The sequence below is a fragment of the Ursus americanus genome, chromosome 10, assembly GCF_024610735.1.
Source record: "Ursus americanus isolate L20-20 chromosome 10, mUrsAme1.1.p, whole genome shotgun sequence".
Taxonomy (NCBI): Eukaryota; Metazoa; Chordata; class Mammalia; order Carnivora; family Ursidae; genus Ursus; species Ursus americanus.
In genome coordinates, this window is record NC_142136.1 from 50,039,612 (window position 1) to 50,066,078 (window position 26,467).

At 41.7% G+C, this 26,467-nt stretch overlaps 1 protein-coding gene across 1 annotated transcript; it reads right to left on the reverse strand.

The window, feature by feature from the left end:
- Nucleotides 1-2,162: 2,162 nt before the first annotated feature.
- Nucleotides 2,163-6,853, reverse strand: LOC123801107 (kelch repeat and BTB domain-containing protein 6). Its single transcript, XM_045811059.2, has one exon. The coding sequence runs from the start codon at nt 6,529-6,531 to the stop codon at nt 4,429-4,431; it is 2,103 nt and encodes a 700-aa protein (XP_045667015.2). The 5' UTR covers nt 6,532-6,853; the 3' UTR covers nt 2,163-4,428.
- Nucleotides 6,854-26,467: the final 19,614 nt, after the last annotated feature.

Below are 26,467 nucleotides of genomic sequence, written 5' to 3' on the forward strand. Positions count from 1 at the left end.
ATGTTATGTGGGTTGCAGTCACACCCCGGGGTGGTGTTGCCACTTTGGCGGCCATGTGATAACATCCGGCCTGACAGATGGTGTGGTAGAGATTGCTAGTTAACCTAATAGCCTTTCTCCCCCATTCTATAAGAAGGAACCCCTGAATTTTAACCTGATACATGTTGTCCTAGAATAAAAACTACCCGTTCCAGGCACTCTTGAAGTCAGCTGTGGCTACGTGGTTAAGACCTGGCCAGCGTGATGTGCCTACAACTGCAGTACCACCTCTCTCACAGGGAAGGCTCATGCCCTCCCTTGCCCTCCCTTTCTTCTTGATGCCTGGAACATAGACACAGGTCTGAGCCAGTTTGGGCCGTGTGGACCAGGACAACACCCTAAGCATAGCAGAAGGGGAACACAGAAAAGCCTGGGTCTTAGGGGACTTTCTAGATGAGGGGCGACGTAACAGGTTGGACTTTAATACAAGAAACTCCTTGTTTAAATGACTACTAGGTCTCTATTACTTACAACCAGACCTGTGTTCCAGCCAATATACAAAGTGAGAGAAAACGTGAGCTCTGAGGTCTTCTGAAGACACAGACTCTAGATCAGGCTGTGCCTGAAGGAAGTTCCACTGCTGGATTTTTCTGTTACAATAGCTCCGCCCCCCCCCTCCGCCCTCCAATCTACTTGATTTTCTTAAGATCTAAGTTAAGGTAATATTACTTACAATTTAGAGTCCTGGTTCTTCACTTTCTTTAAGGCACAGCTCTGTTTGGAAGAAATCATTTGCCTGACATTTACATTAGGTCCTGTTTAGCTCATTTCCCTAGAATTAAATAGTTTGCCCCCAGATAATATTTGCTTGAGATACGGTGTTTCTAAGCAGCAATTTTAACTTTGGAGGTGAGAGTGTAACAGGCTGACTCCGTTAGGTGACTCCCCAGACTAGGCTGTTTGAGGAGAAAAATCGGTCTCCCATATAGATGGAATGTTTTTAGAACAATATCCATTCCTTACTCTGGACCTTGCTTGGACCATGCAGAACCCGCAAGGTTACACATGTAAGGAATGGAAGTTTGATGAAACAGATCTGGGTGACAAATGGCTCAGAGTCAAGGAGGAGGTCCTTCCTGTTTTGCACAAAACCTGTTGCCCCCATGGTACTCGGAGCCACACAGCTTCTGTGAATACTATCTTATTTTTTATTATAATTTTAAAAATCAGTTGCATTCAAATCATATTGAATGGCTTTTGTTGGTTTTAAAAATAACATTCTCTTACCTTTCTACTGATGGTCACATTTTCTATAAGTGATTTTGCTTCCTAATACTTCCCTGCTTTATCATATTTGTTATAATGAATATCCTTTTAAAGTTAGAGTGATAAAAAGGGTCTTGAAGTTTCTAAGCAGATATGGGAAGGAGACACTGTCACATGTACTCCTACCTTAGGTCTGATGAGCAGAAGTGTCATATCATCCTTGACATTATAAAATTACAACAAATTTGCCTTTTTCTAAGAATGGACCAAAGGGGGTGTGGTGCCTGGGTGGCTCAGTCATTTAAGCATCTGCCTTCGGCCCAGATCATAATCCCAGGATCGAGCCCTATGTCAGGCTCCCTGCTCATGGCAAGTCTGCCTGCTTCTCCCTCTCTCTCTGCCCCTCCCCACCTTGTGCTCTAAAAAATAAATAAATAAAATCTGAAAAGAAAAAAAAAATGGATCAAAAGCTTTCCCCAGATTCTTAAAATATCAGGTACAAAAAACTTTTAAAATCTCTGCTCAACTAAAAGCAATGAAAAGAGCTATTAGAATTTAATTTCTTTCTTTAATATAGATAAGCCAGTTGTGAAATTAATTTCTAGTTTATCCTTCTGGAAGCCCTAACGACACTCATCATTTGAACTTAGAAGAACTTGCAAAAATCTGGGTTACGCTTTTCAGACTACAGGAACAGATACGAAAGATAATTAAGGTCATTCTAAATCTTACAAAGAGTAGTCTTGCAAAGAGTGTTATATTGAGCATTCGCTAAAAGATGTGCTGATTAATTGGAAAACTGAGACAAAGGTGCTTTCCTGTTAAGAACGGATTTCAACACTGCTAGTTGTGTCACTCACTGCACGAGTAAGGGTTTTATACATTTAGCAGAAACACTGAATTAAAAAGCCAGGAGGTTTAGGTTCTAATACCAGTTTTATTTGCAACTAATCACATACAAATCACTTATCTATAAAATAATGATTAACATCGATTCTCTAATTCACAAATATATCACGAAACCAAAATTCTTCCCAAGAAAACTTCTTTGTAAACCAAGCTATTACTGCTACTTAGCTTTTACCTAACTCAAAGGTTGAGAATGACAAATTAGAGGATTTGTCATTTATCAGTCATTTGCATACCTTAATTCTGCAGATAGGCAATCTGGTACAGATCAGTACTGTCCTATTTCAACCTTACAAAACAAAAAGCTATCCACAAGAAGTTACTGGTGAAGAAAAAATTGGCCAAATACACTACTGAGACACAGCTTTGTGTTAAGTACAGTGCTTGTAACAACCCTGCTGTTAAACAGAACAAAATGTAGCCTAAACAGCTAAAAGCATGTCTGCCCTTTTGAAGGAACACATACTGTTAGGACAAGCATCTTAGTTCACTAAAAATGTTAAAGAGGAATGTTTTGTAGTATCTTCAGATGGCCAATCAAAATGGCTGAGACAACTTTTTTTTTTTTTAACCTTTTGTGTCTCCCTCTCTCCATTTTCATCCTATATTTCATTAAAAAATTCAGTTCCCACCTGAGAACACAATCCTCTGTACTCAGCCAAGGTGTAAGAAATGTTAGCATTCTACCACTAGAGCATAAACATAGAAGAGGAATTAGCATGTTACTGAATGAAGATTCAGGAAGAAAATTCTAACTGGGTATAGAAAAAACGTCTACACCATAAGCATCTGGTCATTTTTCACGGGTACGTAGCGTGACAACCATAGCTAGTAAACCCTCAAGAGGTAAGCACTTGTATTTAGCAATGTCAGTTTTGTATGATGTCTGTTTCTGAACTCTCCCTTACATAGTGTGACAGAAACAAAGACTGGAGCATGGTTCACAGAGAAACACAGAATACAAATACCCTAATAAAATAACCATGTATACCACTGTTTAGGGAAATAGTTTAGACGAAATATACTTTCACTACTGGCCCCAAATGCCATCATTCACTTATGTTATTTAACTGTAAACTTTTAATACAAAAATACCTTTAAGCTGATAATAACATTTAGTGACTTACAAAACTGACAATATTTCAATGCTACACAAAACAGTTCTATACACAACTTAAAGTTTTAAAGTTCTTTGCTGGCACTTGATTTTATAGTTGATAGACACAATATCTACTGATCTCAATAAAATACTGTTCTTAGCTTACACATATTTTCAAAACGAATATTACCTCATTAAACAGCAAAGAATAATCACATTTTGCTGACGAATCTAAGATGAACACCAAAACTGTACAGCCAAAGTATTTTAAGAATCACATAAACTTTTTAAGACAATGGATACAAATTTACACAATCGTGTCCAGTGAAAAAGAGGATGATTCCTCTGATTCTGTGAAGCATATATCAAGTATAGATCAAAAATGTGAACCTACAAAGCAAGTTAGTTTAGTTTGTTTTTTTCCCCAAGGTTTTTCGATGACTGGTGACACTACTAGAACAGATGGAAAACTGGTCACTGTTTGCAAATACACATTTTACATTACAAATTTAAAACTGAAATTTCTTTTTTAAACAGTAGAATCCTGTTTTTGTTTGTTTTTACGTTTAGTGAGCTTACGGCCATTTTGAACATCATTACAAATGAAATCACCAGTCACATTAAACATATGCATTTTTTTTTTTCTTCACAAAAGGGGAGGTGACTAAACTAAAACCTGGCAAACTATATTTAAATTAGAACACATTTTGTAATAACCCACTTGTTTAAAGTTTTGGAAACCTACTACCCTGTTCTGAAGGAAAAAGAGACTTTCAAAACCCTACCTGGTAATTCCTATCCAATCAGTTTACTATTTTAAAAATCAAAATTCAAGTCACAGTACTTGTGGCACGAAACAGAACATAAGATTTTATAACAGAAGACTAAATTAGTATAATCAAACATAAACATACCCAACAATCAAATCAATACTGGACTTTTAGAACAGTAAATTATTAAATAGGTTGATTTCTTTGAGTGTATAAATTCCCTAACATTAATTATGTTAGTATTTCAAATACCCTTTCTAAACCAAACCTGAAATTAATCAACCTGTTTGTGTTTGTTTTTTTCCAGCAAAGAGAAAGGGTATCTCTTTAAGACACTTTCCAAAGCAGTGAAAACACCTTAGTGTTTCAACCTATCTACAACAAATTCTGCTGATCCTGTGCATTTCACTGAGGTGCTACCTGAACCCACAAATCATCATCAGATAAAGAACTTGAACTTCCTGACTCAGAGTCCAGCTCACTGAATCCACCTAAATCCCATTCAGTGCTAGATTCACTCGGCACATCTTCTTCCTCAGTGAGGAAACTGTGACCAGGTTCAAGGCAGGAAGGATAAACGCGAGCTGAGAGGCAAAAGAAGTTAGAATCAAACTGGAAGAGGCCTAAGGTGGTACCTATGTTAATCCACTGGTCTCCCCTAGTGTCATATTCATACACGGTCACCCGGTTCTTCTTCCACTGCGGGGTGCGCGACGTGATCAGCAACAGTTTTTGGCCGTGGTTGATAATGCGGTAGTTGTTGGTCTCCGACACCAAGGGAATATTATTAATCTGCCTCCATTCTCCTCTGACTGGATTGTAGACCTTCATGACGGGGATGTCGCAGATGCAGTAGATCTCATCATTGAAGACACAGGCTTCCTGAAAGTCATTGCGCTTGAGAGAAACACACTTGAGCCACATATTGTGGCTAGGGTCATAGCAGAACATGCGCTTACTGTTGAGAGCATAAAGATAGTTCTGGATCACCATTAGGTCGAAGGATATGAAGGAATGGGGTAGCGGAGCCACCAGCGCCCACTGGTTTCTCTGGACACTGTAGCATTCCACTTCCTTCAGTTTAACGCCGGTGATCGGGTCTCGCCCGCCCAAGATGTAGATGTAGCCGTTGAGGTAGGCCACATCCATGCCCTCCCGACACAGCAGGCGGTCGGCGAGCTGCTGCCAGCTATTCTGGGCTGGCTTATACACCCACAGGTCCTTCCTGGGCTGAGCGGCCAGGTAGATGTCATGGTCTGGAGACACACAGACAGCCAAAGTGGTGACAGTCCTAGTGTGAGCAAGGCAGGTCAGAGGCGACGGCACTTTGTAGATATCGCCGGTGTACGGGTCACAGCACAGAAAGGGATCTCTGGGATGTCCAAAGAAGATCACCATCTTCTTAGCACACACGCCCAGCCTCTGGGGTGGATTTTCTGCTGTGGGTACAACCGAGGAGCTGCTGCTCCCGCCGCCGCTGCTGCTGCCCCCGCTGCCACTGCCTCCGCTGCCGTTGCCGCTGCTGCAGCCGCCGCCACTGCTGCTGCTGCCGCTGCTGGTTTCTGGCTTTGGCACCAGAGACTTGCACAACTTGTCACCATAGCGCATCTGCAGGGCCCCTTCAATAAGGTCCAGACAGTACTTCTTCACAATGGTGTTGGTCAGCAGCCCTTCCAGGTAATCCTTGTTTTCATCAGTGAAGTGCGTCCAGCGGACACACTTGAAGACTTCCGCAGCGCTGGGACCCCGCTCCTTGGGAGCCGCCTCCAACCACTGCACTGCCACATGGCACACGGTCTGCTCCAGCTCTATGTTTAGACTATCCAGGCGCAGGATGGACAGCAACTGGGCGAGAGTCAGATCTGCCAAAGTCTCTTCCCGAATCGAACCCATCTGGCTGAGCTGCTTGAAATTGTGGGCTATAAAGGACTGGGCCTGCGATCGCAGCTTGCGATGGCCGAAAGCGTCGGCAAACTTGAAGATGGCAGTGCAGTTGGCCAGGTCAAGGCGGCGGGCTAGGAAGGAGGCACAGGCTTCTCGCACGTACTCGAGCTGTAACATGTCAGACGCCGCGTAAAGGCGTTCCACGTTGGCTTCACTCAAGGACACTCGACCGGTGTAGCAGTAGTCGACCAGCACCTCAAAGGACTCAGCATCCACATCATGCATGGTCACATTCGCCTGGTGGCTCTCGTACATGCCACCGGTGAACATGCTCTTGAAGTAGGGACACGCGGCAGCCAGCACGTTACGGTTGCAGGGGAAGAGGCGGCCAGTGCCCGGCCCGCTGCCAGGCGTCACCACCTCGATGGTCACATCACATAACAGCCGCGCGTCGTAGAAGGACTTCAGCTGTGCCAGGAGGGCTGCAGAATGAGCCGTGTCCTTCAGCTCCTCCGGGCCCGTGAAAAAAGCCGAAACGGTAGGCTTGTGGATCCTCTTGGGCCGCTTGCCGCCGCGGGGACTGGCCAAGCGGCGAGAGCGCGGAGCTTCTTCCCGGGACTGCATGGTGGAGATGGCGGCGGGGTACGAGGGCGAGAATGGGTGCAAGGACCGGGCTCTGGCTCCTCCTCGCCCTCTTCTCGCTGGCGCTAGATCGCGGTGTCTCCGGAGAGACTGCAGCACGGGTCCATTTACCTAATTCAGCCCAATGCCGCAGTGCCGCCTCCCTTTATCACGTAGCCAGTGCCTGACTCACCCTCTTCCAGTTCCGCGCCCTTTCTCGCCTCAGCTCGCCTTACAGAACCCGCTGGACGGAACCGAGAGAGCCGCCACTGCCGCGCTGGCAATACCGGTAGGCGTCCGAGAGAACTACGGCTCCCAGGCTGCCTTTCGCGCCTCAAGGCATGCCGGGGCCCTCCAGACTCAAGGGGATAGGCGGATGGACAGAAGCCGCTATGCATGTTGGGAATAGTAGTTTCGATAATATCGCGAGATTTATCGGCCGTTCATTGTTTCAGCTGACGGAATTAGAAATCGCTAATTTTCTTTCGTTCGGATTTATGGTTTAGAATTTTGGATTTGGAATCCAGATTAGTCGTCTGTTCTGTATTTATCGACTGTTTGGCTTCGCTCTCAGAACGGTTTTCAAGAATGTGAATAACAAGAATATGTCATAGCGCTGTGTGACGACGACATGAATTGCGTAGGTTAAATAGGATGCTCTGAATAAATATTTGCGGATTAGAATAATAAAGTACGTACGCAGTATCTATAATGTAAAGGTTAGATGAATTTTAGCTATTCTTCTACCATTTATGGAAAATCAAGCACCCACTCTTGAGATTATGAGCCTGTAGGAAAAAATTCAAAGCCCTGCATGTTTCTGCAGAGATTCCACCCCTTCCTCGCCTCCGCCTTTTCGTAATATATATATATATTTTTTGCTCTTTTCAAATATTAGTTTCAGATGTACAATATAATGATTCAATAATTCTATACATTGCCTCGTGTTCATTAAGTGTATTCTTAATCCCCTTTACCTTTTTCATTCATCCCCCCCCCTCCCCTGGTAACCACCAGTTTTTTCTATTTAAATCTGTTTTTTGTTGTCTCTTTTCTTTATTTGTTAATAATTGATTTATTTTCAAGATCAGTTTTAGGTGCTCTAAAATTGAGCAGAATTTTATAGGGAGCCTCCATATACTCCATCTCCTTATAGTTTCTCCTATTATTAATACCTCGCATTAGTGTTTGTGTTTGCTACAAGTGATGAACTTACACTGGTACGTTATTATGAATGAAGGTGGATCGTTTATATTAGATTTCACTCTTTGTGTTGTATAGCTCTATGGGTAGTGAAAAAGGTATAATGTCATGTATCCACCATTACAATAACATACAGAATATTTCACTGCTCTAAAAATCCTGTGTTCAATCTATTTATGCCTCCTCCCTGCCCTCCAACCCCCAGAAACCACTGATTTTCTTGCTGTCTAGGTAGTTTTAGCTTTTCCAGGATGTCGTATAGGTGGAATCGCACAATGTGTAGCCTTTTAGAATACCTTCTTTCACTTAGCAATATTCATTTCCGTTTCCTCCATGTCTTTTTGTCATTAAAAGCCCATTTCTTTTATCATTGAATAATACTCCACTGTATGGATTTACCACAATTTACTTATCCATCATCTACTCTATGACATTCTGTTTGCTTTGAATTTTTGCAATTGTGAATAAAGCTGCTATAAACACTCTTGTGCTGGTTTTTGTGTGGACATAAGTTTTCAACTCATTTCGGTAAATACCAAGGAGAGCGGTTGCTGGGTCCTACATGTTTAGCTTTGTAACGAATTGCCAAAACATTTTCCAAAGTGGTGGCTATACGGTTTCTGCATTCCCATCAGCAGTTAATGCACATTCCTGTTGTTCCACATTCTTCCTAGCATTTGGTGTTGTCCGTGTTTTGAATTTTTGACCTTACCGATTTTAAACTTGCCTCTGGAAAAATTCTGAAGCATAGGATAGTATTTTAAACATTCAGTAGTATCTGCAGGGCAGTTAAATTTCAATCTCAGAGCAGTATATATGGATTCTGTCAAATTATGTAAATCAGGAATATAAATAGATGCTTTGGTGGTCTCACAGAGTCAATATTTCATGTTCAGGAAGCAGTGCAAAAGTATTTCCATTAACCTCTTAATGTAAATGTTTATAACTAGTCCAATATACCTCCTTACACTCCCACCCCCAAATCAATGGAAGCATCTGGAATTCTAGTTATGGAGGATAATTTTAAATAAAAATATTTCAACAAAGAGACCTTGTTCTACTCAGGATCCTTAAGAGATCTGCATCATACATACTCAAACATCCCTTGAATTAATCTAGTTTATACTTTATCAAAATGTTATATATTTGTATTTATCAACGTTGTTTCAGTATACAATCCTCAGAATAAATTGTGCTCAGCCATTGAGTTTTAACTTCTTCATGTATGCCCTTAACAGCATTATTTGCTTTCAGTTGCTTTTCACAAAATGCAAAATATTAGACTCTGGGCTCTCAGGCCTACAGTAGCATTGTTCAATAGAATTTTCTGTAATGATGAAAATGTTCTGTATCTACAAGCCAAAGAAAAAAGCCTAGAACAGATCCTTCCCTCACAGCCTGCAGAAGGAATTAACCCTGCTGGCATCTTGACCTTGGACTTAAAAAGTAGATGATAAATTTCTTTTAAGCCACCTGGTCTCTGCTACATAACAAAGTACCATGTCAGCCCTAGAAAACTAATACAAACATCTTCTGTTTTCCCACTAACCTCCCTTGGAGGGCATAAACCATACGTGCAGTGGGACTTGATAATCTACCACATCACTTGCCTTTGTCTACATCTTTTTCTGCCTCATTGCTACTCACTACACAGCGTGGCTTAGTGCTTAGTTCCACTGGCCCACTCATCTTTCTGGGAAGACATTTACTTCCCAGGAGGAATTTCAGAACTTTTTGCTCCCCCAAATGCTTCACCCTTGAAGTCCCTGGGTCTTCTACCTATGTACCTTTGCCTTTTTAGGACTCATTGATCACCAGATTTTTTTTCTCCTATAAAAACCCCCAGATATTTGTTAACTATAATACTTGACTCCCTTTGGGCGGCTCACTCCTCTGCCTTTGGCCGAGTCTGGGAGGCCAAACCTCTGGAAGTAGAAATACATCCTTCCATCCCACTCCTAAGATTACCAGGATATACTTAAAACTAGCTCTCCAAGATTTTCACCCCATGATTCAAGGCTTTGTTGACACATCTTGTAATAATCCAATCCCCCCAGTAAAGAATCTTAATGGCAAGGGATACTGACTAGTTTAACATTTGTGAGCAATAAACAAGCCAAACCCAGGTTTCTCTAGTTCCTAACCCCAATGCCATCTGGCCTATATGCAATCCAACACCACTCATTTCACAGTTATCAACTTATGTTCTGCTTTTCCCCCACCCCCATACCCCTTCACCCTGATTCAAATATCTTTTTGGCCATCGCAAGGAAAAAAAGAAAATCAACAATACACATGAACTGCTATGCCTCAGGGGTTTCTTGAAGCCGGTAATTATTTCTCTAGGACTCTCTGCAAACCTGAGAAATTTAACCTTTCCCTGTAATTCTCTCCTTATCCATCATGCAGATGACTGTCATCTGTGCTCACCTGATTTTAACAACTTGTTTATTACAAGCTTTTGCCCACAACAGACATAAGGTTTCTAAAAACACAATGCAATCATTCAGCTCCCTCAAGAGCATTAGCTAGGACATGCTACCTCCCGTGAAGGGACGACTCTGTCCCCTGAATGTCTTAACACCATCATTAATTCCCCTTTCCCTGAGACCAAAAGGCAATTCTGAGGGTTTCTAGGATTAGTTGGCTAATTGCTAGAACCAGACCCCTAGCTTTTTCGCTATTGCCTCTCCCTTGTATGCCATGACTAAGAAAACAACGCCATTCTCCCTAATTGGGACTCTCCTTCCACGTCTGCATTTCAAAACCTGAAAACCTCCTTATCTGTTTCTCCTACTTTTAGGCTCTCCAATTGCTCATTACCCTTTTCCCTTCTTTTACAACAAAAGAAGGACATTCATATCCTTGTTTTCAGGATGGTTAGAAGCTTTTCTTTGCAAACAGCCTACTGCCACAACTGTAGCTAAGCTGCTACCAGAAGAATTACTTCGGAATCCCTTTGTTCCTCTCTAGTGATAGAGAAATTCACTTCAATGGTAAGGTTATTCAGGATATTCGACAAGTACGCACACTGCTACAAAAATTTCCCTATTCTCTACCTCCCTCAATCCTCTGGGAAAAACAAAACACAACACAATGATACTCAAATTCAAGAACATTTGTTGTTTTTTAATTCATTTGTTTGAAGGCGCCCTTAATTTGACCAATACAACACCTATCCTTAAATACTGCTAACATCTTATTAAATACACTCCTTTATCATCAACAGGTCAGGTTTCCTTTCCCACCACAGCCGTTACATGATCTTTAAACTGGAGATTTCATCTTCTGCAAAGACACCACCAAAAGACCAATCTTGATTCCAAGAGGAAGGAATCTTACATCGTGTCTTACACACCAATGCTTCTACAAAACTACAAGGGGTGTAACGTGTCTTTTATATCCCACAATTAAGAAATGCAAGACAAGTCTGGTTTCACATATAAGGAGCTTGGAATTCACCACTCTGCCTAACAAGTAAGAAGCTGAAGAGGCTGAAAATCAACAACTCTGCTTGGATTCATAAAGCGAGAGGAAAACACAGGGCAAACAGCGGCCCAAGACTGAACAAACAGGTGAATACAGGGAGCTGTGGCTTACCGGAGCAGATGCCCAGGAGCTGAAACGGCAGCCAGAACCAGTGCCAAGGTGGAAAAACCTGAAATATGATTGAAGAATTGCTGAGGGTTCAGTGTGGGCAACTCTATAGAGTTAACAGCTCTAGAGGACCTCAGTCATGGGCGGGGGTCGGGCCGTAGGCACAATAACGTGAGATTTACCTCCAGAACCTTGACCAGTCTTCACAGCAAGTAGACAGAAAAAGCCTCTCATACTCCGGAAGGGAGAGAGGAAAGGCAACCATTTTTAAATACATCAGAGCCCTCTGTTCTTAACAAGGATCATTTTCAGGAGAAACTAGTTAGTCAGAGGCTCACCTGCTGGGGTCTCATCAGAGCCTAACTGAGCTAAATGAAGAGAAATACCCACTGCCTGCCCACTTGATCCTAATCCTATCTGACCTAAGGGGAAGGAAAACAATTTAAACACAAGAACGTTTAAAGCTCACAGTTCAGAGATCTAAGCTCACTAAGAGACTGAAACCTAATCAGGGATTGATAGTGGAACCTGTCCCCTCTGCCCACACCTCACCACCACATTACTACAGGCCTACTTACAACAGTTCCTTTTACCTGGCACGTCATGTCTGGCCATGAAGAAAGAAAGGTAAAAATTTGAAGAGACAGAGCAAGTGTGTTTTTTTTTTTTAAAAAGATTTTATTTATTTATTTGAGAGACAGCATGAGAGAGAGAGAGCACAAACAGGGGGAAGGGGTAGAGGGAGAAGCAGACTCCCCTCTGCGTAGGAAGCCCTATGCAGGACTTGATCCCAGGACCCTGAGATCATGACCTGAGCTGAAGACAGAGGCTTAACCAACTGAACCACACAGGCACCTGACTGTATTTTTTTTTATGTTGAATATCTTTTTCTTTTTTCTTTTCTTTTTTGCATTTGAGTGTAGTGTACACACAAGGTTACATTATTGTATTTTTTAAATTGAAGTATTGTTGACCCATAATGTTAGTTTCAGGTGTCTAGAGCAAGTGTATTTAATAAAGACAATTTGAAGAGACAAGAGCAAGCAGCAGAACCAGACAGGGCAGGGACGTTGGAATTATCAGACTAAGGATTGAAAACAACTATGCCAAGTACTCTAAGGATAAAGTAGACAGCATGCAAAAACTGATTGGGCAATGTCAGCAGAGTAATGGAAAGCCCAAGGAAAAAACAAAAAGAAATGATAGAGGTTCCAGTTCAAGATGGTGACACTGGAAGATTCTGAACTCACTTTCTCCCCTGGACAGACTAAATGTAGAGCTATGTATGGAACAATTTCCTCTGAAAAAAACCTGAAAACTGATGGACTGACCCCTCTGTACTGGGCAAATGAGAGGGAAATCACATGGAACTGGGTAAGAAAGGCTGAGAACAATCTTGCCACAACCCCCTAGTGGGAGACCACACAATGGAAAGGGAACTCAGGAACCCAAAGCTTCTCCATGGGGAGTGAAGGGTTCATACCCCACATTGGGCACCTTCTAAGACTACCAGCTGACAGATGAGCCCCCAAAATGTCTGACTTTGAAGACCGTCAGGGCTGCCATCCACAAGACCCAAAGGGCTGCAGGAACTGAGGAATTTTTTTTTTTTAAGATTATTTATTTATTTGAGAGAGAGAGAGAGAGCATGCAAGCAGAAGCGGAGATGGGGGGAGAAGGAGAGGGAGAAGCAGGCTCCCCGCTGAGCAGAGAGCCCGATCTGGAGTTCCATCCTAGGACCCTGGGATTATGACGTGAGCGGAAGGCAGAGGCTCAACCGACTGAGCCACCCAGGCGCCCCTGAAGAGTGGTTCTTAAAGGGCTCACATGCCACTCACCCTTCCCAGGGCCCAGCGCAGAAGCAGCCCTTTGGAAATACCTGGACTTCACAGGAAAGAGTCATTTGCTGATTTTAAAGCATTGGTCAGAAGGGCAGGGGCCCGATGGGATACACTCCAGGGATGGAGGCTAGTGGGTGCTATCGTCCTGCTCTCCCTCTGTCTTGCTAGAGCCAGCAGGCACCATTTTTTCCCTTTCCAGCAGGGGCCATCTTTATGCTCCACTAGGTAGACACTATGAAAATTAATAAAAGGAAAACTCATTTAAAATGGAGTCAGGAGGCCAGTGGAAGAGGGTTCAGCCCTAGCACTCCTAGTCAACCCCAGTGGATACTACTACGTTATTTACTCTCCCAGCAGGAGGCAGGAAGTTTTCTTGGGGATGGGGGGGGGGGGCTTCAAGAGTCCCGGCAGTGAGAGACAGTCACAAGTAAGCCAATGAAAATCCAGTATACTTCCAGCTCTCAGTTTACGCCAATGGACTTTTTGTTTTTAACAGTCCCTCCCAACTCCTTCCTTTCCTCTATAGAAGACCTTCCTCTCCTTTTGTTCTTCAGATTTGCCTATAGTTTAACCTAGCCCTCTAGTCCTAGATCGCAGTTCTCTGCCATTCCTGAAACAAAACGAAATAGCCCCGCTATCTTTTGCTGTTAATATAACTGGCAGTTTTATTTTCAACGTTAATAGCACTATCTTCCGTGCCCTCAGTCTGCCTTACTGAAGGCAGCATGCGCCATCTTTTTTTCCCCCTTTTCATTTTTTCCCTCTTCTTCTTTGTTTGTTTGCTCAGTGCCCCTTGATCACCTGGCTGTGGAGGCCAGAGGGCTCGCATTCCTGGGTCCCAAGGGACTGTGACAACCAGAGAGACAGTTGTTGGCCGACTCCCTCTCCCAGGGCACTGCACAGAGAGCAGACTGAGACACACCCGCAAGGTTTCTGAGAAAGAGGTCTATTTACTTTGTCTAGGAGCTGTGGCCTAAGGGAGCAAGCAGGCTCCTGGCCTGGCCCACTTGGAGTGACCTATGGAGCTATCCCCAGGGCACAGAGACCTGGGGATGCAGTGTTTGTGCTCTCCTTCTGCTCCCCCGCCACCCCCCCCCCCTATCTTCCAGAAAGAACCTTAACCACGTGGCTGGTGCCATGATTTTTGCAGCTGCAGCCAGGGAACACGCCTACATTGCCTGGCTCTAGGGGCCAACGGCTGAAGACTATGGCTCCCACAGGACTGTAACCAACCGAGATAGAGTTCTTAAGCAGCTGTGATCCCCAGCAGAGGCAACAGACTCAGGAGCTCAGTCTTTCGGTGACAGAGGCCTTATCACAGCTGCAGCCTGAAGGCCAGGCTTCTGATTAAATGTACATCTAAGAGCTGACTGTAAACCTTTCCTGAGACTACAGAGAGCAGGCACTATCTTTGCACTCTCCCTCTGTCACGCTCCAGAAGGCCAGCATCTCAGAGGAGCTCTTACACATCTCTGGCATCCAGGTTTGACTTCAGGTACCTGGCTTTGGAGGCCAGGAGGGCTTGTGGACTGTAAAAATTGGAGAGATGGTTTTTAGCAGTCTACTACCTCAGGGCACTGCACAGACTGCAGTCTGAAAGACTGAAAAAAAATAAATAAAAGTAAAATTGAGGGGGCACCTGGCTGGCTGGCTTAGTTGGTAGAGCATGCGACTCTTGATCTCAGGGTCGTGAGTTCAAGCCCCATGTTGGGTGTAGAGCCTACTTAAAAAAGAAAAGAAAAGAAAAGAAAAGAAGTAAAATTGATATGCCTAGAGAGAAGAGATTATAAAATTATATAAAATTCACTTCAATACCTGTTAGTAATTGATAGGTCCAGCAGGCAGAAAATCAGTAAGGATATGTAGCAGTACTCCCTTATGAATGGTTTTGTTTTCCATGGCTTCAGTTATCTGCGTTTAACTGTGGTCTGGAAGCAGATGAGCCTCCGTCTGACTTACTGTCAGAAGGTCAGTAGTAGCCTAGCATGACCCCATGATGCCTATGATATTCATCTCACTTCGTCTCATCACATACACGTTTTATCATCTCACATCCCAAGAGGAAGGATGAGCACGGTACACTAAGATATTTTGAGAGAAAGATCACATTCATATAGCTGTCATTACAGTATATTGTTAAAATTGTTCTAATTTATTATTATTGCTATTACTCTCTTACTGTGCCTAATTTACAAGTTAAAATTTATCATAGGTGTGTATGTATAGGAAAAAACATAGTCTATATAGGGTTCGGTAGTATCTGTTTGTTCAGGCATCCACCAGGGATCTTGGACCGTATCCACCATAGATAAGGGAGGACTATTTTAGTTGAACTGAATGGCACCTTCAATCGGCTGTATCTAAATTGACATTTGACATTTGAAGAATGCTTCATCTGCAACAACAGAATATACATTCCTCTCAAATTCACATGGAACATTCACCAAGATAGACCACATTCCGGGCCGTAAAGCACCCCTTAACACATTTCAAAGAGAAGAAATCATATAAAGTATACTCTTAGACCACATGGAATTAAACTAGAAATCGGTAACAGAAAAATAACTGGAGAACTTCAGTGTGTGTTACTAACGGTTAAACAACACACTTCTTTCTTCCCATCCGTCAGCTTTACTGGAGTATGATTCACAAATTAAAATTACATATATTAAGGTTGTACAACATGATTTTTTAAAGGTGTATAACATGATGATTTAAGATATTTTATGTAATGATTACCACATTTAAATTAGTTAATACATCCATCACTTTACATAGTTACCTTCAAAACATTTTTTTTTGTCATGAGGACATTTAAGATCTACTCTTAGTAAATTTCAAGTATACAATACAGTATTATTAACTATAGTCACCATGCTGTACATTAGACATCTGGGACTTAACTGAAATTTCATACTCTTTTTTTTTTTTAAAGATTTTATTTATTTATTTGACAGAGATAGAGACAGCCAGCGAGAGAGGGAACACAAGCAGGGGGAGTGGGAGAGGAAGAAGCAGGCTCACAGCAGAGGAGCCTGATGTGGGGCTCGATCCCATAACGCCGGGATCACGCCCTGAGCCGAAGGCAGACGCTTAACCGCTGTGCCACCCAGGCGCCCCGAAATTTCATACTCTTTGACCAACCTCTCCTTATTTCCTTACCCCTAGTCACTGACAACCTCCATATATTCGCTGGTTTTATGAGTTTGAGATTTTTACATTCCACATATAAGTGATCATACAGCATTTGACTCTGTGTGCCTGGCTTATTTCACTTAGCATAATATCCTCCAGGTTCATCCATGTTGTTGCAAATGGTAGGATCCTTCTTTTAATACCTGAAAAATATTCCATTATATATGTATACCACATTTTCTTTATTCATCCGTCAATGGATATTTAGGCTGTAGCTGTATGTTGGCCCTTGTGAATAATGCTATAATGAACATGGAGGGCAGATATCTCTTCAAGATATTTATTTCATTTTCTTTGGATATATACCCAGAAGTGGGATTGCTGTACAGTAGTTCTATTTTTAGTTTCTTGAGGAATCTCCATATAGTTTTACATACGGCTGCACCAACTTAAATTCCCACCAACAGTGCTGAAAGTTTCTCTTTTCTCCATATTCTTGTTATTACCAATACTTTTTATCTCGTCTTTTTTTGTGACTTACCTATTTATTTGAGAGAGAGAGAGCATGTGTGTGTGAGTGAGGGGAGGGGCAGAGGGAGAGAATCTTCAGACTCCCCTCTGAGTGCAGACCTGGAAGCGGGGCTCAGTCCCATGACCCATGAAATCATGACCTGAGCAGAAACCAAGAGTCAGATAGGTGCTCAACCGACTGAGCCACCCAGGTGCCCCATCTCTTGTCTTTTTGATACTATCATCCCAACAGGTGTGAGGTGATATCTCATTGTGGTTTTGATTTCTTTTTTCCTGATGATTAAGTTGATTATGTTGACTAGAAGTGATAAGTGTGGACGCTCTTGTACTTAATCTTAAAAAATGCATCCAACTTTGCACCATTAAATGTGATGTTAGTTGTGGACTTGTCATTATATGGCTTTTATTATATGAGAAGCATTTCTTCTATACCAAATTTGTGGAAAGCTTTCAATTTTGTCAAATGTTTTTTAGCATTGAGATGATCATGTGATTTTGATCCTTCATTTTGTTAATGTGATGTATCACATTTATTGATTTGCTTATGTTAAGCCAACCTTGCCTCACAGGGATAAATCCCTCCTGATTATGGAGCATTTTTCTAGTCTCATGTATTTATTTCTGCTACAATCTTTCTTACTTCTTTTCTTCTCCTATCATTGGATTTAGTTTACTCTTTTTTAAGTTCCTGGAGATGTAAAGTCTGGTTGTTTATTTGAGACTTTCTTTTTTCTTTTCTTTCTTTCTTTTTTTTTTTTTAAAGATTTTATTTATTTATTTGACAGAGACAGCCAGCGAGAGAGGGAACACAGGCGGGGGGAGTGGGAGAGGAAGAAGCAGACTCCTAGCGGAGGAGCCTGATGCGGGGCTCGATCCCAGAACGCTGGGATCATGCCCTGAGCCGAAGGCAGACGCTTAACGACTGAGCCACCCAGGCGCCCCGAGACTTTCTTTTTTCTTTTTTTTTTCTTTCTTTTTTTTTTTTAAAGATTTTATTTATTTATGTGACAGAGAGACAGCCAGCGAGAGAGGGAACACAGCAGGGGAGTGGGAGAGGAAGAAGCAGGCTCCCAGAGGAGGAGCCCGATGTGGGACTCGATCCCGGAACGTCGGGATCACGCCCTGAGCCGAAGGCAGACGCTTAACGACTGCGCTACCCAGGCGCCCTCTTTTTTCTTAATTTAGACATTCATTGCTCTAAACTTCCCTGTTAGAATGGTTTTGCTGCATCTCACAAGTTTTGGTGTGTTGTTTCTATTCTCATTTGTCTCAAAATATTTTGGGTTTTCCTTTGATTTCTTCTTTGACCCATTACTAGTTCAGAAGTATGTTGTTTAATTTTCACATACTTGTGAATTTTCCAAATTAACCTCCTATTAATTGATTTCTAGTTTCATACTATTATGCTAAGGATAAATACTTGATAAGTATTTCAATATTTTTTTATTTTTATTTTATTTTTATTTTTAAAGATTTTATTTATTTATTTGACAGAGATAGAGACAGCCAGCGAGAGAGGGAACACAAGCAGGGGGAGTGGGAGAGGAAGAAGCAGGCTCATAGCAGAGGAGCCTGATGTGGGGCTCGATCCCATAACGCCGGGATCACGCCCTGAGCTGAAGGCAGACACTTAACCGCTGTGCCACCCAGGTGCCCCAATATTTTTTTATTTTTAAGAGTTGCTTTGTGGCCTAACATATGATCTGTCCTGGAGAATGTTGTATGTACACTTGAGAAGAATGTATATTTTGCTGATATTAGATGGAACGTTTTTTGTCTGTTAGGTCCATTTGGTATAGTATTGTTTACACTTGCTATTTTACTTATTTTCTGTCTGGGTGATCTATCCACAATTGATAGTGGAGCATTAAAATCCTGTATAATTATTTTATTAATGCTGTTCATTTCTCCTTTTAGCTGCGTTAGTATTTGCTCTCTATATTTAGGTGCTCCTATGTTGGGGGTATAAATATTTATAATTATGATATCCTTTTGATGAATTGACCCTTTTATCATTGTATAATGGCCTTATTTGTCTCTTGTTACCCTCTTTTACAGTGAGTGAGTCTATTTAGTCTGATATAAGTGTAGTTATCCCTGCTCACTTTTGGCTGCCATTGTCTTGGAACATCTTTCTCCATACCTTCAGTTTTCTCCTACATGTGTCCTTGAAGCTAAAATGAGCCTCTTGTAGGTAGCATATCATTGGGATTTGTTTTTTACCCATTCAATCTTTCTATATTATTTGTTTGGGGCATTTATGTAAGTAATTTTAAAAAAAGATTTATTTATTCACTTGAGAGAAAGAGAGAGAGTGGGTGTGTGTGAGCAGGGAAAGGGGCAGAGAGAGAGGGAGAGTCTCAAGCAGACTCCCCGCTGAGTGCAGAGCCCGACATGGGGCTCAGTCATGACCTGAGCCAAGTCAAGAGTCTGACACTTAACTGACTGAGCCACCCGGACACCCCTGTTGAAATAGTTTTTGCTATGCAAGGACTTACTATTGCTGTCTTATTGTTTTCTGACATTTGTATTTCCTTTATTCTTTATTTTATCTCTTGCTATTTTTCTTTGTGATATATGATTTTTTCTTAATCTTTTGTGTTATGTACTGCATATTTTTCCTTTGTGGTTACCTATGAGATTACACAAAATATTTTATAGTTATAACATCTTATTTTAACCTGATAAAAACTTCAACTGCATACAAAACTCTGTACTTTTACCCATACCCCCATTTTAGGTTACTGATATTACAATATACATTTTTAAAATATTGTGTATACACTATCAAATTATTATATATTTTTAATACATTAATTTGTAAAACTTTTAAACTAGAGTTGAAATAATTTTTGCACCACTATTACAAGATCAGAAAATTCTGACTTGGACTATTTTTCTTTACCATTGAGTTTTGTTTTGTTTTGTTTTGTTTAAAGAGACAGAGAAAGAGCGCAAGCAGGGGGAGCCACAGGCAGAGTGAGAAGGAGAAGCAGGCTCCCCGCTGAGCACGGAGTCTAATGTGGGGCTTGATCCCAGGACCCTGGGATCACGACCTGAGCCAAAGGCAGACGTTTAATTGACTGAGCTGCCCAGTCACCCTTTACTGTTGAGTTTTACATATTTAGATGGTTTTCACTGTTTCTCATTGCTAATTTCATTTCCATTTCACTATGAAGAACTCCCTTTACCATTTCTTGTAAGGCAGGTTGGGTGGTGATAAAGTCCCTCAGCTTTTGCTTGTTTGGGCGTTTTCTGTTTCTCAGGACAGTTTTCTGGGTATAGTATTCTTCTTTAGTAGGTTTTTGGCTTCAATATTTTGAATATATTTCAGACACTCTCATGGCCTGCAAGGTCTCTACTGAGAAATCTGCTAATATTTTTGGGACTTCTTGTATATAATGAATCAGTTGCTGCTTTCGAAATTCTCTCTTTATTTTTGACTTTCAGTCATTTAATGTGTCTTGGTGACCTTTCAGAGTCATGCTACTTAAGGACATTTAGGGCTCATGAACCTAGATGTCCATTTCTCACCCCAAATTTGGGAAGTTTTCAGCCAGTATTTTTTTTTGAACTTTTTTATTAATATATTTTTGTTAAATTTCTTTGTAATTTTTTCCTGCTAGACTTGGTGTTGGTAGCAGTGTTGTAGTTTAACTTCAATCCTAAATTCCATGAAATAGAAATCAGCAGTAAAGGTTTAGAGGGGAGGGAGGAAGGGAGGCAGGCCAAGGAGTAAACAGTTTGACTAGAAAAAAAGAAGAGGGTATGTGTAGTGGCAATTCCCAGGCAAGGCCATTCCTTGAAAGATGGAGCTGGCAGGCAGCTTGCCTCATGAAAGGGAGGGAGGAAAGATCCCCTGTAGGGTCCCCCTCTTCCTAGAGTTTCCTGTCCCTAGGGGAAAGCTATTAAAAGGGATCAGCCACAACCTCAGGAAGGGCTCTCCACCCCCCTCTCACCCTGGTTTGACCCCCATCTCTACCCTGCCTGGAAAGTGTATGAGAGGTTGGCTTCCTTTGACTCCTCTTTCTGTTCAAGATTCTGATGTGATGGGGGAAGGGATATAACCCACTCAGAGACTACTAAACTTGTTGCAGCTTCTGCTGCTCTGTGAGTTTGTGTTATCTGGGCTGGTTGTGTTTCCCAGAAATGCCTCTCCCAATCCCCATGCCCCAACTGCCAGAGTTTGGGGGAGTGGGGTCCTAGCTCAAGTGCCTCTAACCCTCTGCAGTAGAAATGTCTTCTTTAGGCCCCTTAGAAATCTAATCAAAGGCTGTAAGTGAATCCAGACCAACCAAATAAACTTTAGGGGAAGAGAGGAGGACGGGAGAGGTCAGTGGGTAGACATGACTGCATTGGACTTTTTCTTTCCTTTACGTATTGCTGTTGATACCAGCCATTATTTTTTTAAATAGACTTTCTGTCCTTTGTCTCTGTCTCTTCTCTTTCTAGGCTCCTCATAATGAGGAAGGCAGCGCCATAGCACGATCATTGCACTGGCTGTTGTGCGGTGAGGGCTTCTCTTCTTTGTTTCTAGTTGACCCCGTTTTGTGTAGCCCTGCCAATTCCCCTGGTATTCCATGTGAGGTGAGGTAGAAGTAAGCCTCTGGGAAGCATGACAGAGTGCTGGCTAAGCTGGGCAGCAACCTTGGGCTCTCTTTTCTCCACTGCAGAGCCCACGGGCCCAGGGGAACCGTGTCAGTGTGGCACTGTGCCAGCCTGAGGGAAGGGCGAATTGGTCAAAGTGAAACCACTCCTTAGTCTTCTAATCTGGCTTTTCTCAGTTTTTATTATTCAAGGGGTGCTTCATCCATACCCCTGGATTCTAGGATTTTTCACATTGATGTTCTTTTCTGTGAACAGTTGCTTTTTGGTCTTTTTGTAAGGTGGACTAAAACCCAGGACTTCTTTTTCTGCTGTCTTGTTTTCAAAGTGGAAGTACTGGCATTGGTTCAAATGCAATTTAATTATCTTTCAACTGAGAAGAAAAATGAGGAAAAATAAGTGAATGCTTTCTTTACAGAAGAATATCAACTAATAAGCATAGGAAGAAAGATGGACTTAGAAAGTCACCATTTACAATGTCAATATAAGAGTTGAGTCAGGGAATGATTGTTAGCAGATGCTAAAATCATGAGATAAAAGTTTTGGGGTAATTATTGTTGGAAAACAAGTTACATTCAAATTCAACGTCTTTAAAATAAGTAACATTTATTACCCTGCAGTTGCTGCAGGTCAGAAATTCAGGAGGGATTTAGCTGGGTTGTTCTGGCTCAACTTTTACTCGTGACCTTTTGGCCAGGACTGCAGTCATCTCAAAACTCCACTTGTGCTGTAAGATTTGCTTCATTATCAGTCTTCAGTTCCTTAAGAATTGTTGGAATGAGGGCCTCAGATTCTCCCCATGCCACACTACCCCAGTGTGAGTGATGAGACAGAGAGATAAGGAGAGAAGTGGAAGATACTTCAGGTTTTTTTCATAACCCAATCTTAGAGGAGACATCCCATATGACTGTCCCTACTGTCATATCTTGTTGTTAGCAGAGAGGCTACAAATTCAGTCCACAAGTACATAGCATGAGCAGAGATCATTGAGGTAATCTCAGAAGCTGCCTATCACATCAAGGAACCAAATGTTTATGATGCCACAGATTGCATATTAATTATTAATGGGAAAATGAACAATTATAATAAAGAGATATGACAGTTATCTTAGTGATTAAACTTAGTGTCACTAATAGTGAGATTTCCTGGTTTATGTTCTTACAGACGTGATACAATATGAAATTCACAACATGAAAATCTTGTCAAATGCTTTTAACCGGAACCTAATCATTAGGCCTAATTGAATTACAATACATCAAGGGGATAGATGAAATTTACTGGATTATTCAGGATATGCCAGAGAAATAAAACCAATAGGATATATATATGAGAAGAGATTTCTTAATAAGGAACTGGCTCGTGCAAATATGGGGGCTGGTAAGTCTCAGGATCTGCTCTCTACAAGCCTGAAACCCAGGAAAACTGGTGGTGTAGTTCCAGCTGGACTCAAGGTATGAGAACAACCAGGAGTACCACTGGTGCAAGTCCCATAAAGGGGACAGAAGACCAAAGCCCCAGGTCAGTCAGGGCAGAGTGAAGTGTCCCTTCCTCTGCCTTTTTATTCTAGTCAGGCCCTGGATGAATTGGGTAATTCCCACCCATATTGGAAAGGCAATCTGCTTTACTCAGTCTACCAATTCAAATGCTAATCTCGTCTGGAAACACCCTCACAGACACACTCAGAAATAATGTTTAGCCAAATATCCAGGCACCTTGTGATCCACTCAAGTTAACACATAAAACTGAACATCACAATTACCAAAGCCTAAGGAAGCAGCCAGACAAATCCAGAATATAGACCATTCTATAAACCATTTTGCTGGATTGTTAAAAAAGTCAATGTCATGCTGGATTTTTAAGAAGAAAGGTAGAGGAACTAATCTAGAAAATAAAAGCATGCAAATAAATGCAATGCATGAGTCCTAATTAGATTCTGGACTGGACAAAATGAATATATATGCATAAATATACAGTAGACCCTTGAACAATGCAGGGCTTAGGGGTGCTGACTTCCCACACAGTTGAAAATAAACATATAACTTTTGACTCCCCCCGAAAACATAAGTACGAATAGTTTACACTGTCCGGAAGCCTTATTGATAATAGACAGTCAATTAACACATATTTTGTATGTTATATGTATTATATGCTGTATTATTACAATAAAGTAAGCTAGAGAAAAGAAAATATTATTAAGAAAATCATAAGGATGGGGCGCCTGGGTGGCACAGCGGTTAAGCGCCTGCCTTCGACTCAGGGTGTGATCCTGGCGTTATGGGATCGAGCCCCACATCAGGCTCTTCCGCTATGAGCCTGCTTCTTCCTCTCCCACTCCCCCTGCTTGTGTTCCCTTTCTCGCTGGCTGTCTCTATCTCTGTCAAATAAATAAATAAAATCTTAAAAAAAAATCATAAGGAAAATACATTTACAGTACTGTACTATAAAAAATCCAGGCAAAAATGGACCTGTGCAGTTCAAACCCGTGCTGTTCAAAGGTCAACTGTGTTTACACACACGTAAGAAGAGGGAGGAAGACAGGGAGGGAGTGTAGGGAAAGAAGAAAAGCAAATGTGAAAAAAAAATTAATAGTCATTAAATCTATGTGTGGCATATATAATGTTCATTGAAATATTCTTTAAACATTTCTGTATGCTTGAAATTTTTCAAAATAAAAATTTGGTGAAAATTTCTCTCATCCCAATAATTCCACTGGGCTTAAAATAGTTTCAGCTGGTCTCTTCTGGCATATATTTCCTCTCTGGGAAATGCCTAAAATAATAGTTTCTCTTCCTTGCTCAAAATCATTCCTCAGAACAATTACTACATACATCATGCCACATTGTTGTGCAGTTACTTTTATAAGAACTGAATTGGAAGCTCCTGAAGGAAAGGACTGTGTTTTCTTTTCACTGCCATTTCTGTAAACCTACATAGTAGACTACTCTTATTAGACCATCTGTTGCTGCTCATTCAATTAAGCCAAAGAAAAACAAGAATTAGAAGCTAAGCACAGAAGTAGAGATAAGCCAATACTTTAAATATGGTTTATACATTGGCAGAACCAATTCAACTCTCAAAGAACCTTAGAATCTGTACCCTGGAGCTGCTAGTTATTACTGAGTGACTCAGATTCTTCATGATTTGTAGATACTCTTTTAAAATAAAAGTGGCACTCTTCTTCCGTAGTTGATGTATAGATTCAAGTGACTCCATCCAATTAACCAGCAAGTTATTTTGTGAATAATGACAAACTGATTATACGGGGAGTGACGTTAGCATTGTGCCAGTGGAGGGAGTGCCATCCATCTTTTTGTCCCCCTTTTAAACAATGAAAGAGACATCCATCCATAAACAAAAATGCCTCTGGGGGAGGCACTGTGGGATCCAGCACCATATGCCAAGGGATCTTGGAGTACTCTCGCCCACCTGTGCATGCAGTAATATCCAGACAGCCCTCAGAATGGGTTGCAGAAATAGTAAAAGTCAGCAAACCTGCCTCAGTGCCTCCAGGCTGCAGCTGGGGGAGAACCTGGACAGTCCTGACTTGGGCAGAAACCCACGGATAATAGAAACTTTGTAGAAGTCCAGCCTTCCCAAGGGGAGATTTGAACACTCTGTTGGAGAAGAAGGAAAGAAAGAAAGAAAAAAGGAAGGAAGGAGGGAAGGAAGGAAAGAAAGAAAAGAAAAGAAAAGAAAAGAAAAGAAAAGAAAAGAAAGAAAAGAAAAAAGAAAAGAAAAGAAAAGAAAGAAAGAAAGAAAAAGAGAAAGAACAAAAATTGTGAGTTTGGACACACTGGAGAGAATAAGAACTTTTTCAGTGCCACCAGACCCCCAAGGTAGCACTGCATGGGATGGGACAAGTTGGCAGCAACCACCCCCCGTGGGAAAAGAGAGAGCAGTGAATAAATGCTAGGCTTCTCTTGCTGTAAGGTATGCTGTCTGAGAAACCCGTTTCTCTTTAGCAGCACCTCCATGACTCCAGGGAGGGAGATTGGGAAAGATGCAGATAAGAATATCTAAGGGCATTAAAGAAACACAGTTCTTGTTGACTGCACTCAGGATTTCAGCAGGAATTCCACCCTCAAACCTCTGGAAGAACTTCACACTAGGATTCCCTTCTGGGCCCACAGGCACTACCAATGCCCTATGTGCTAAACCTACACTTGGCCCATATCTGCAGACGGCTCCTTATTTGTGCTCCTGAGTGTGATGGTGAGAGTGAGCTCTCTAGTAAACTGTGTCGGAAAAAATAGACCAAGGTCTGTGGGCAAGGGGAAAAGCACAATCCTGAGTTGTATCTCCACCCTCTGGGAAAAAAAAGAAGCATTTCTAGAAACTAGCCTAATGAGTTTTAAGAACCAGAGAAGACGTTAAAGCTTAAGAAATATGTCATAAGAGGGAGCAAGAAGTGTGGAGCAGTAGTATCCACACAAGGTCTGAGAAAATCCCCGATATAACAGGACCAACAAATAGCATATCCTTCCTGAAGGCAAGTCATAAAGATTTGAGAATTTGCTGCTGCTTTGAATATGAAAGCAGCAATGCAAAACCACAAGGAATAGAAAGAATCAAGGAAGCACATTATCAAAATCAATCAAACAAAAACAGGCCTCCAATAACCGAACTCAAAGGCACAGAACTTTGTGATCTAACTGATAAAGAGTTCAGAATAGCTGTTTTGAGGAAACTTCAATGAGCTACAAGAAAACACAGAAACACAAGTCAATAAAAAGAGTAAAATAATACATGAACAAAATGTGATATTTAACAGAGGTAAAAGTGGTTTTAGAAAGAACCAAACAGGGGAGCGCCTGGGTGGCGCAGTCGTTAAGCGTCTGCCTTCAGCCCAGGGTGTGATCTCAGCGTTCTGGGATCGAGCCCCACGTCAGGCTCCTCTGCTAGGAGCCTGCTTCTTCCTCTCCCACTCCCCCTGCTTGTGTTCCCTCTCTCGCTGGCTGTGTCTCTCTGTGAAATAAATAAATAAAATCTTAAAAAAAGAAAAAAAAAAGAACCAAACGGACATTTTG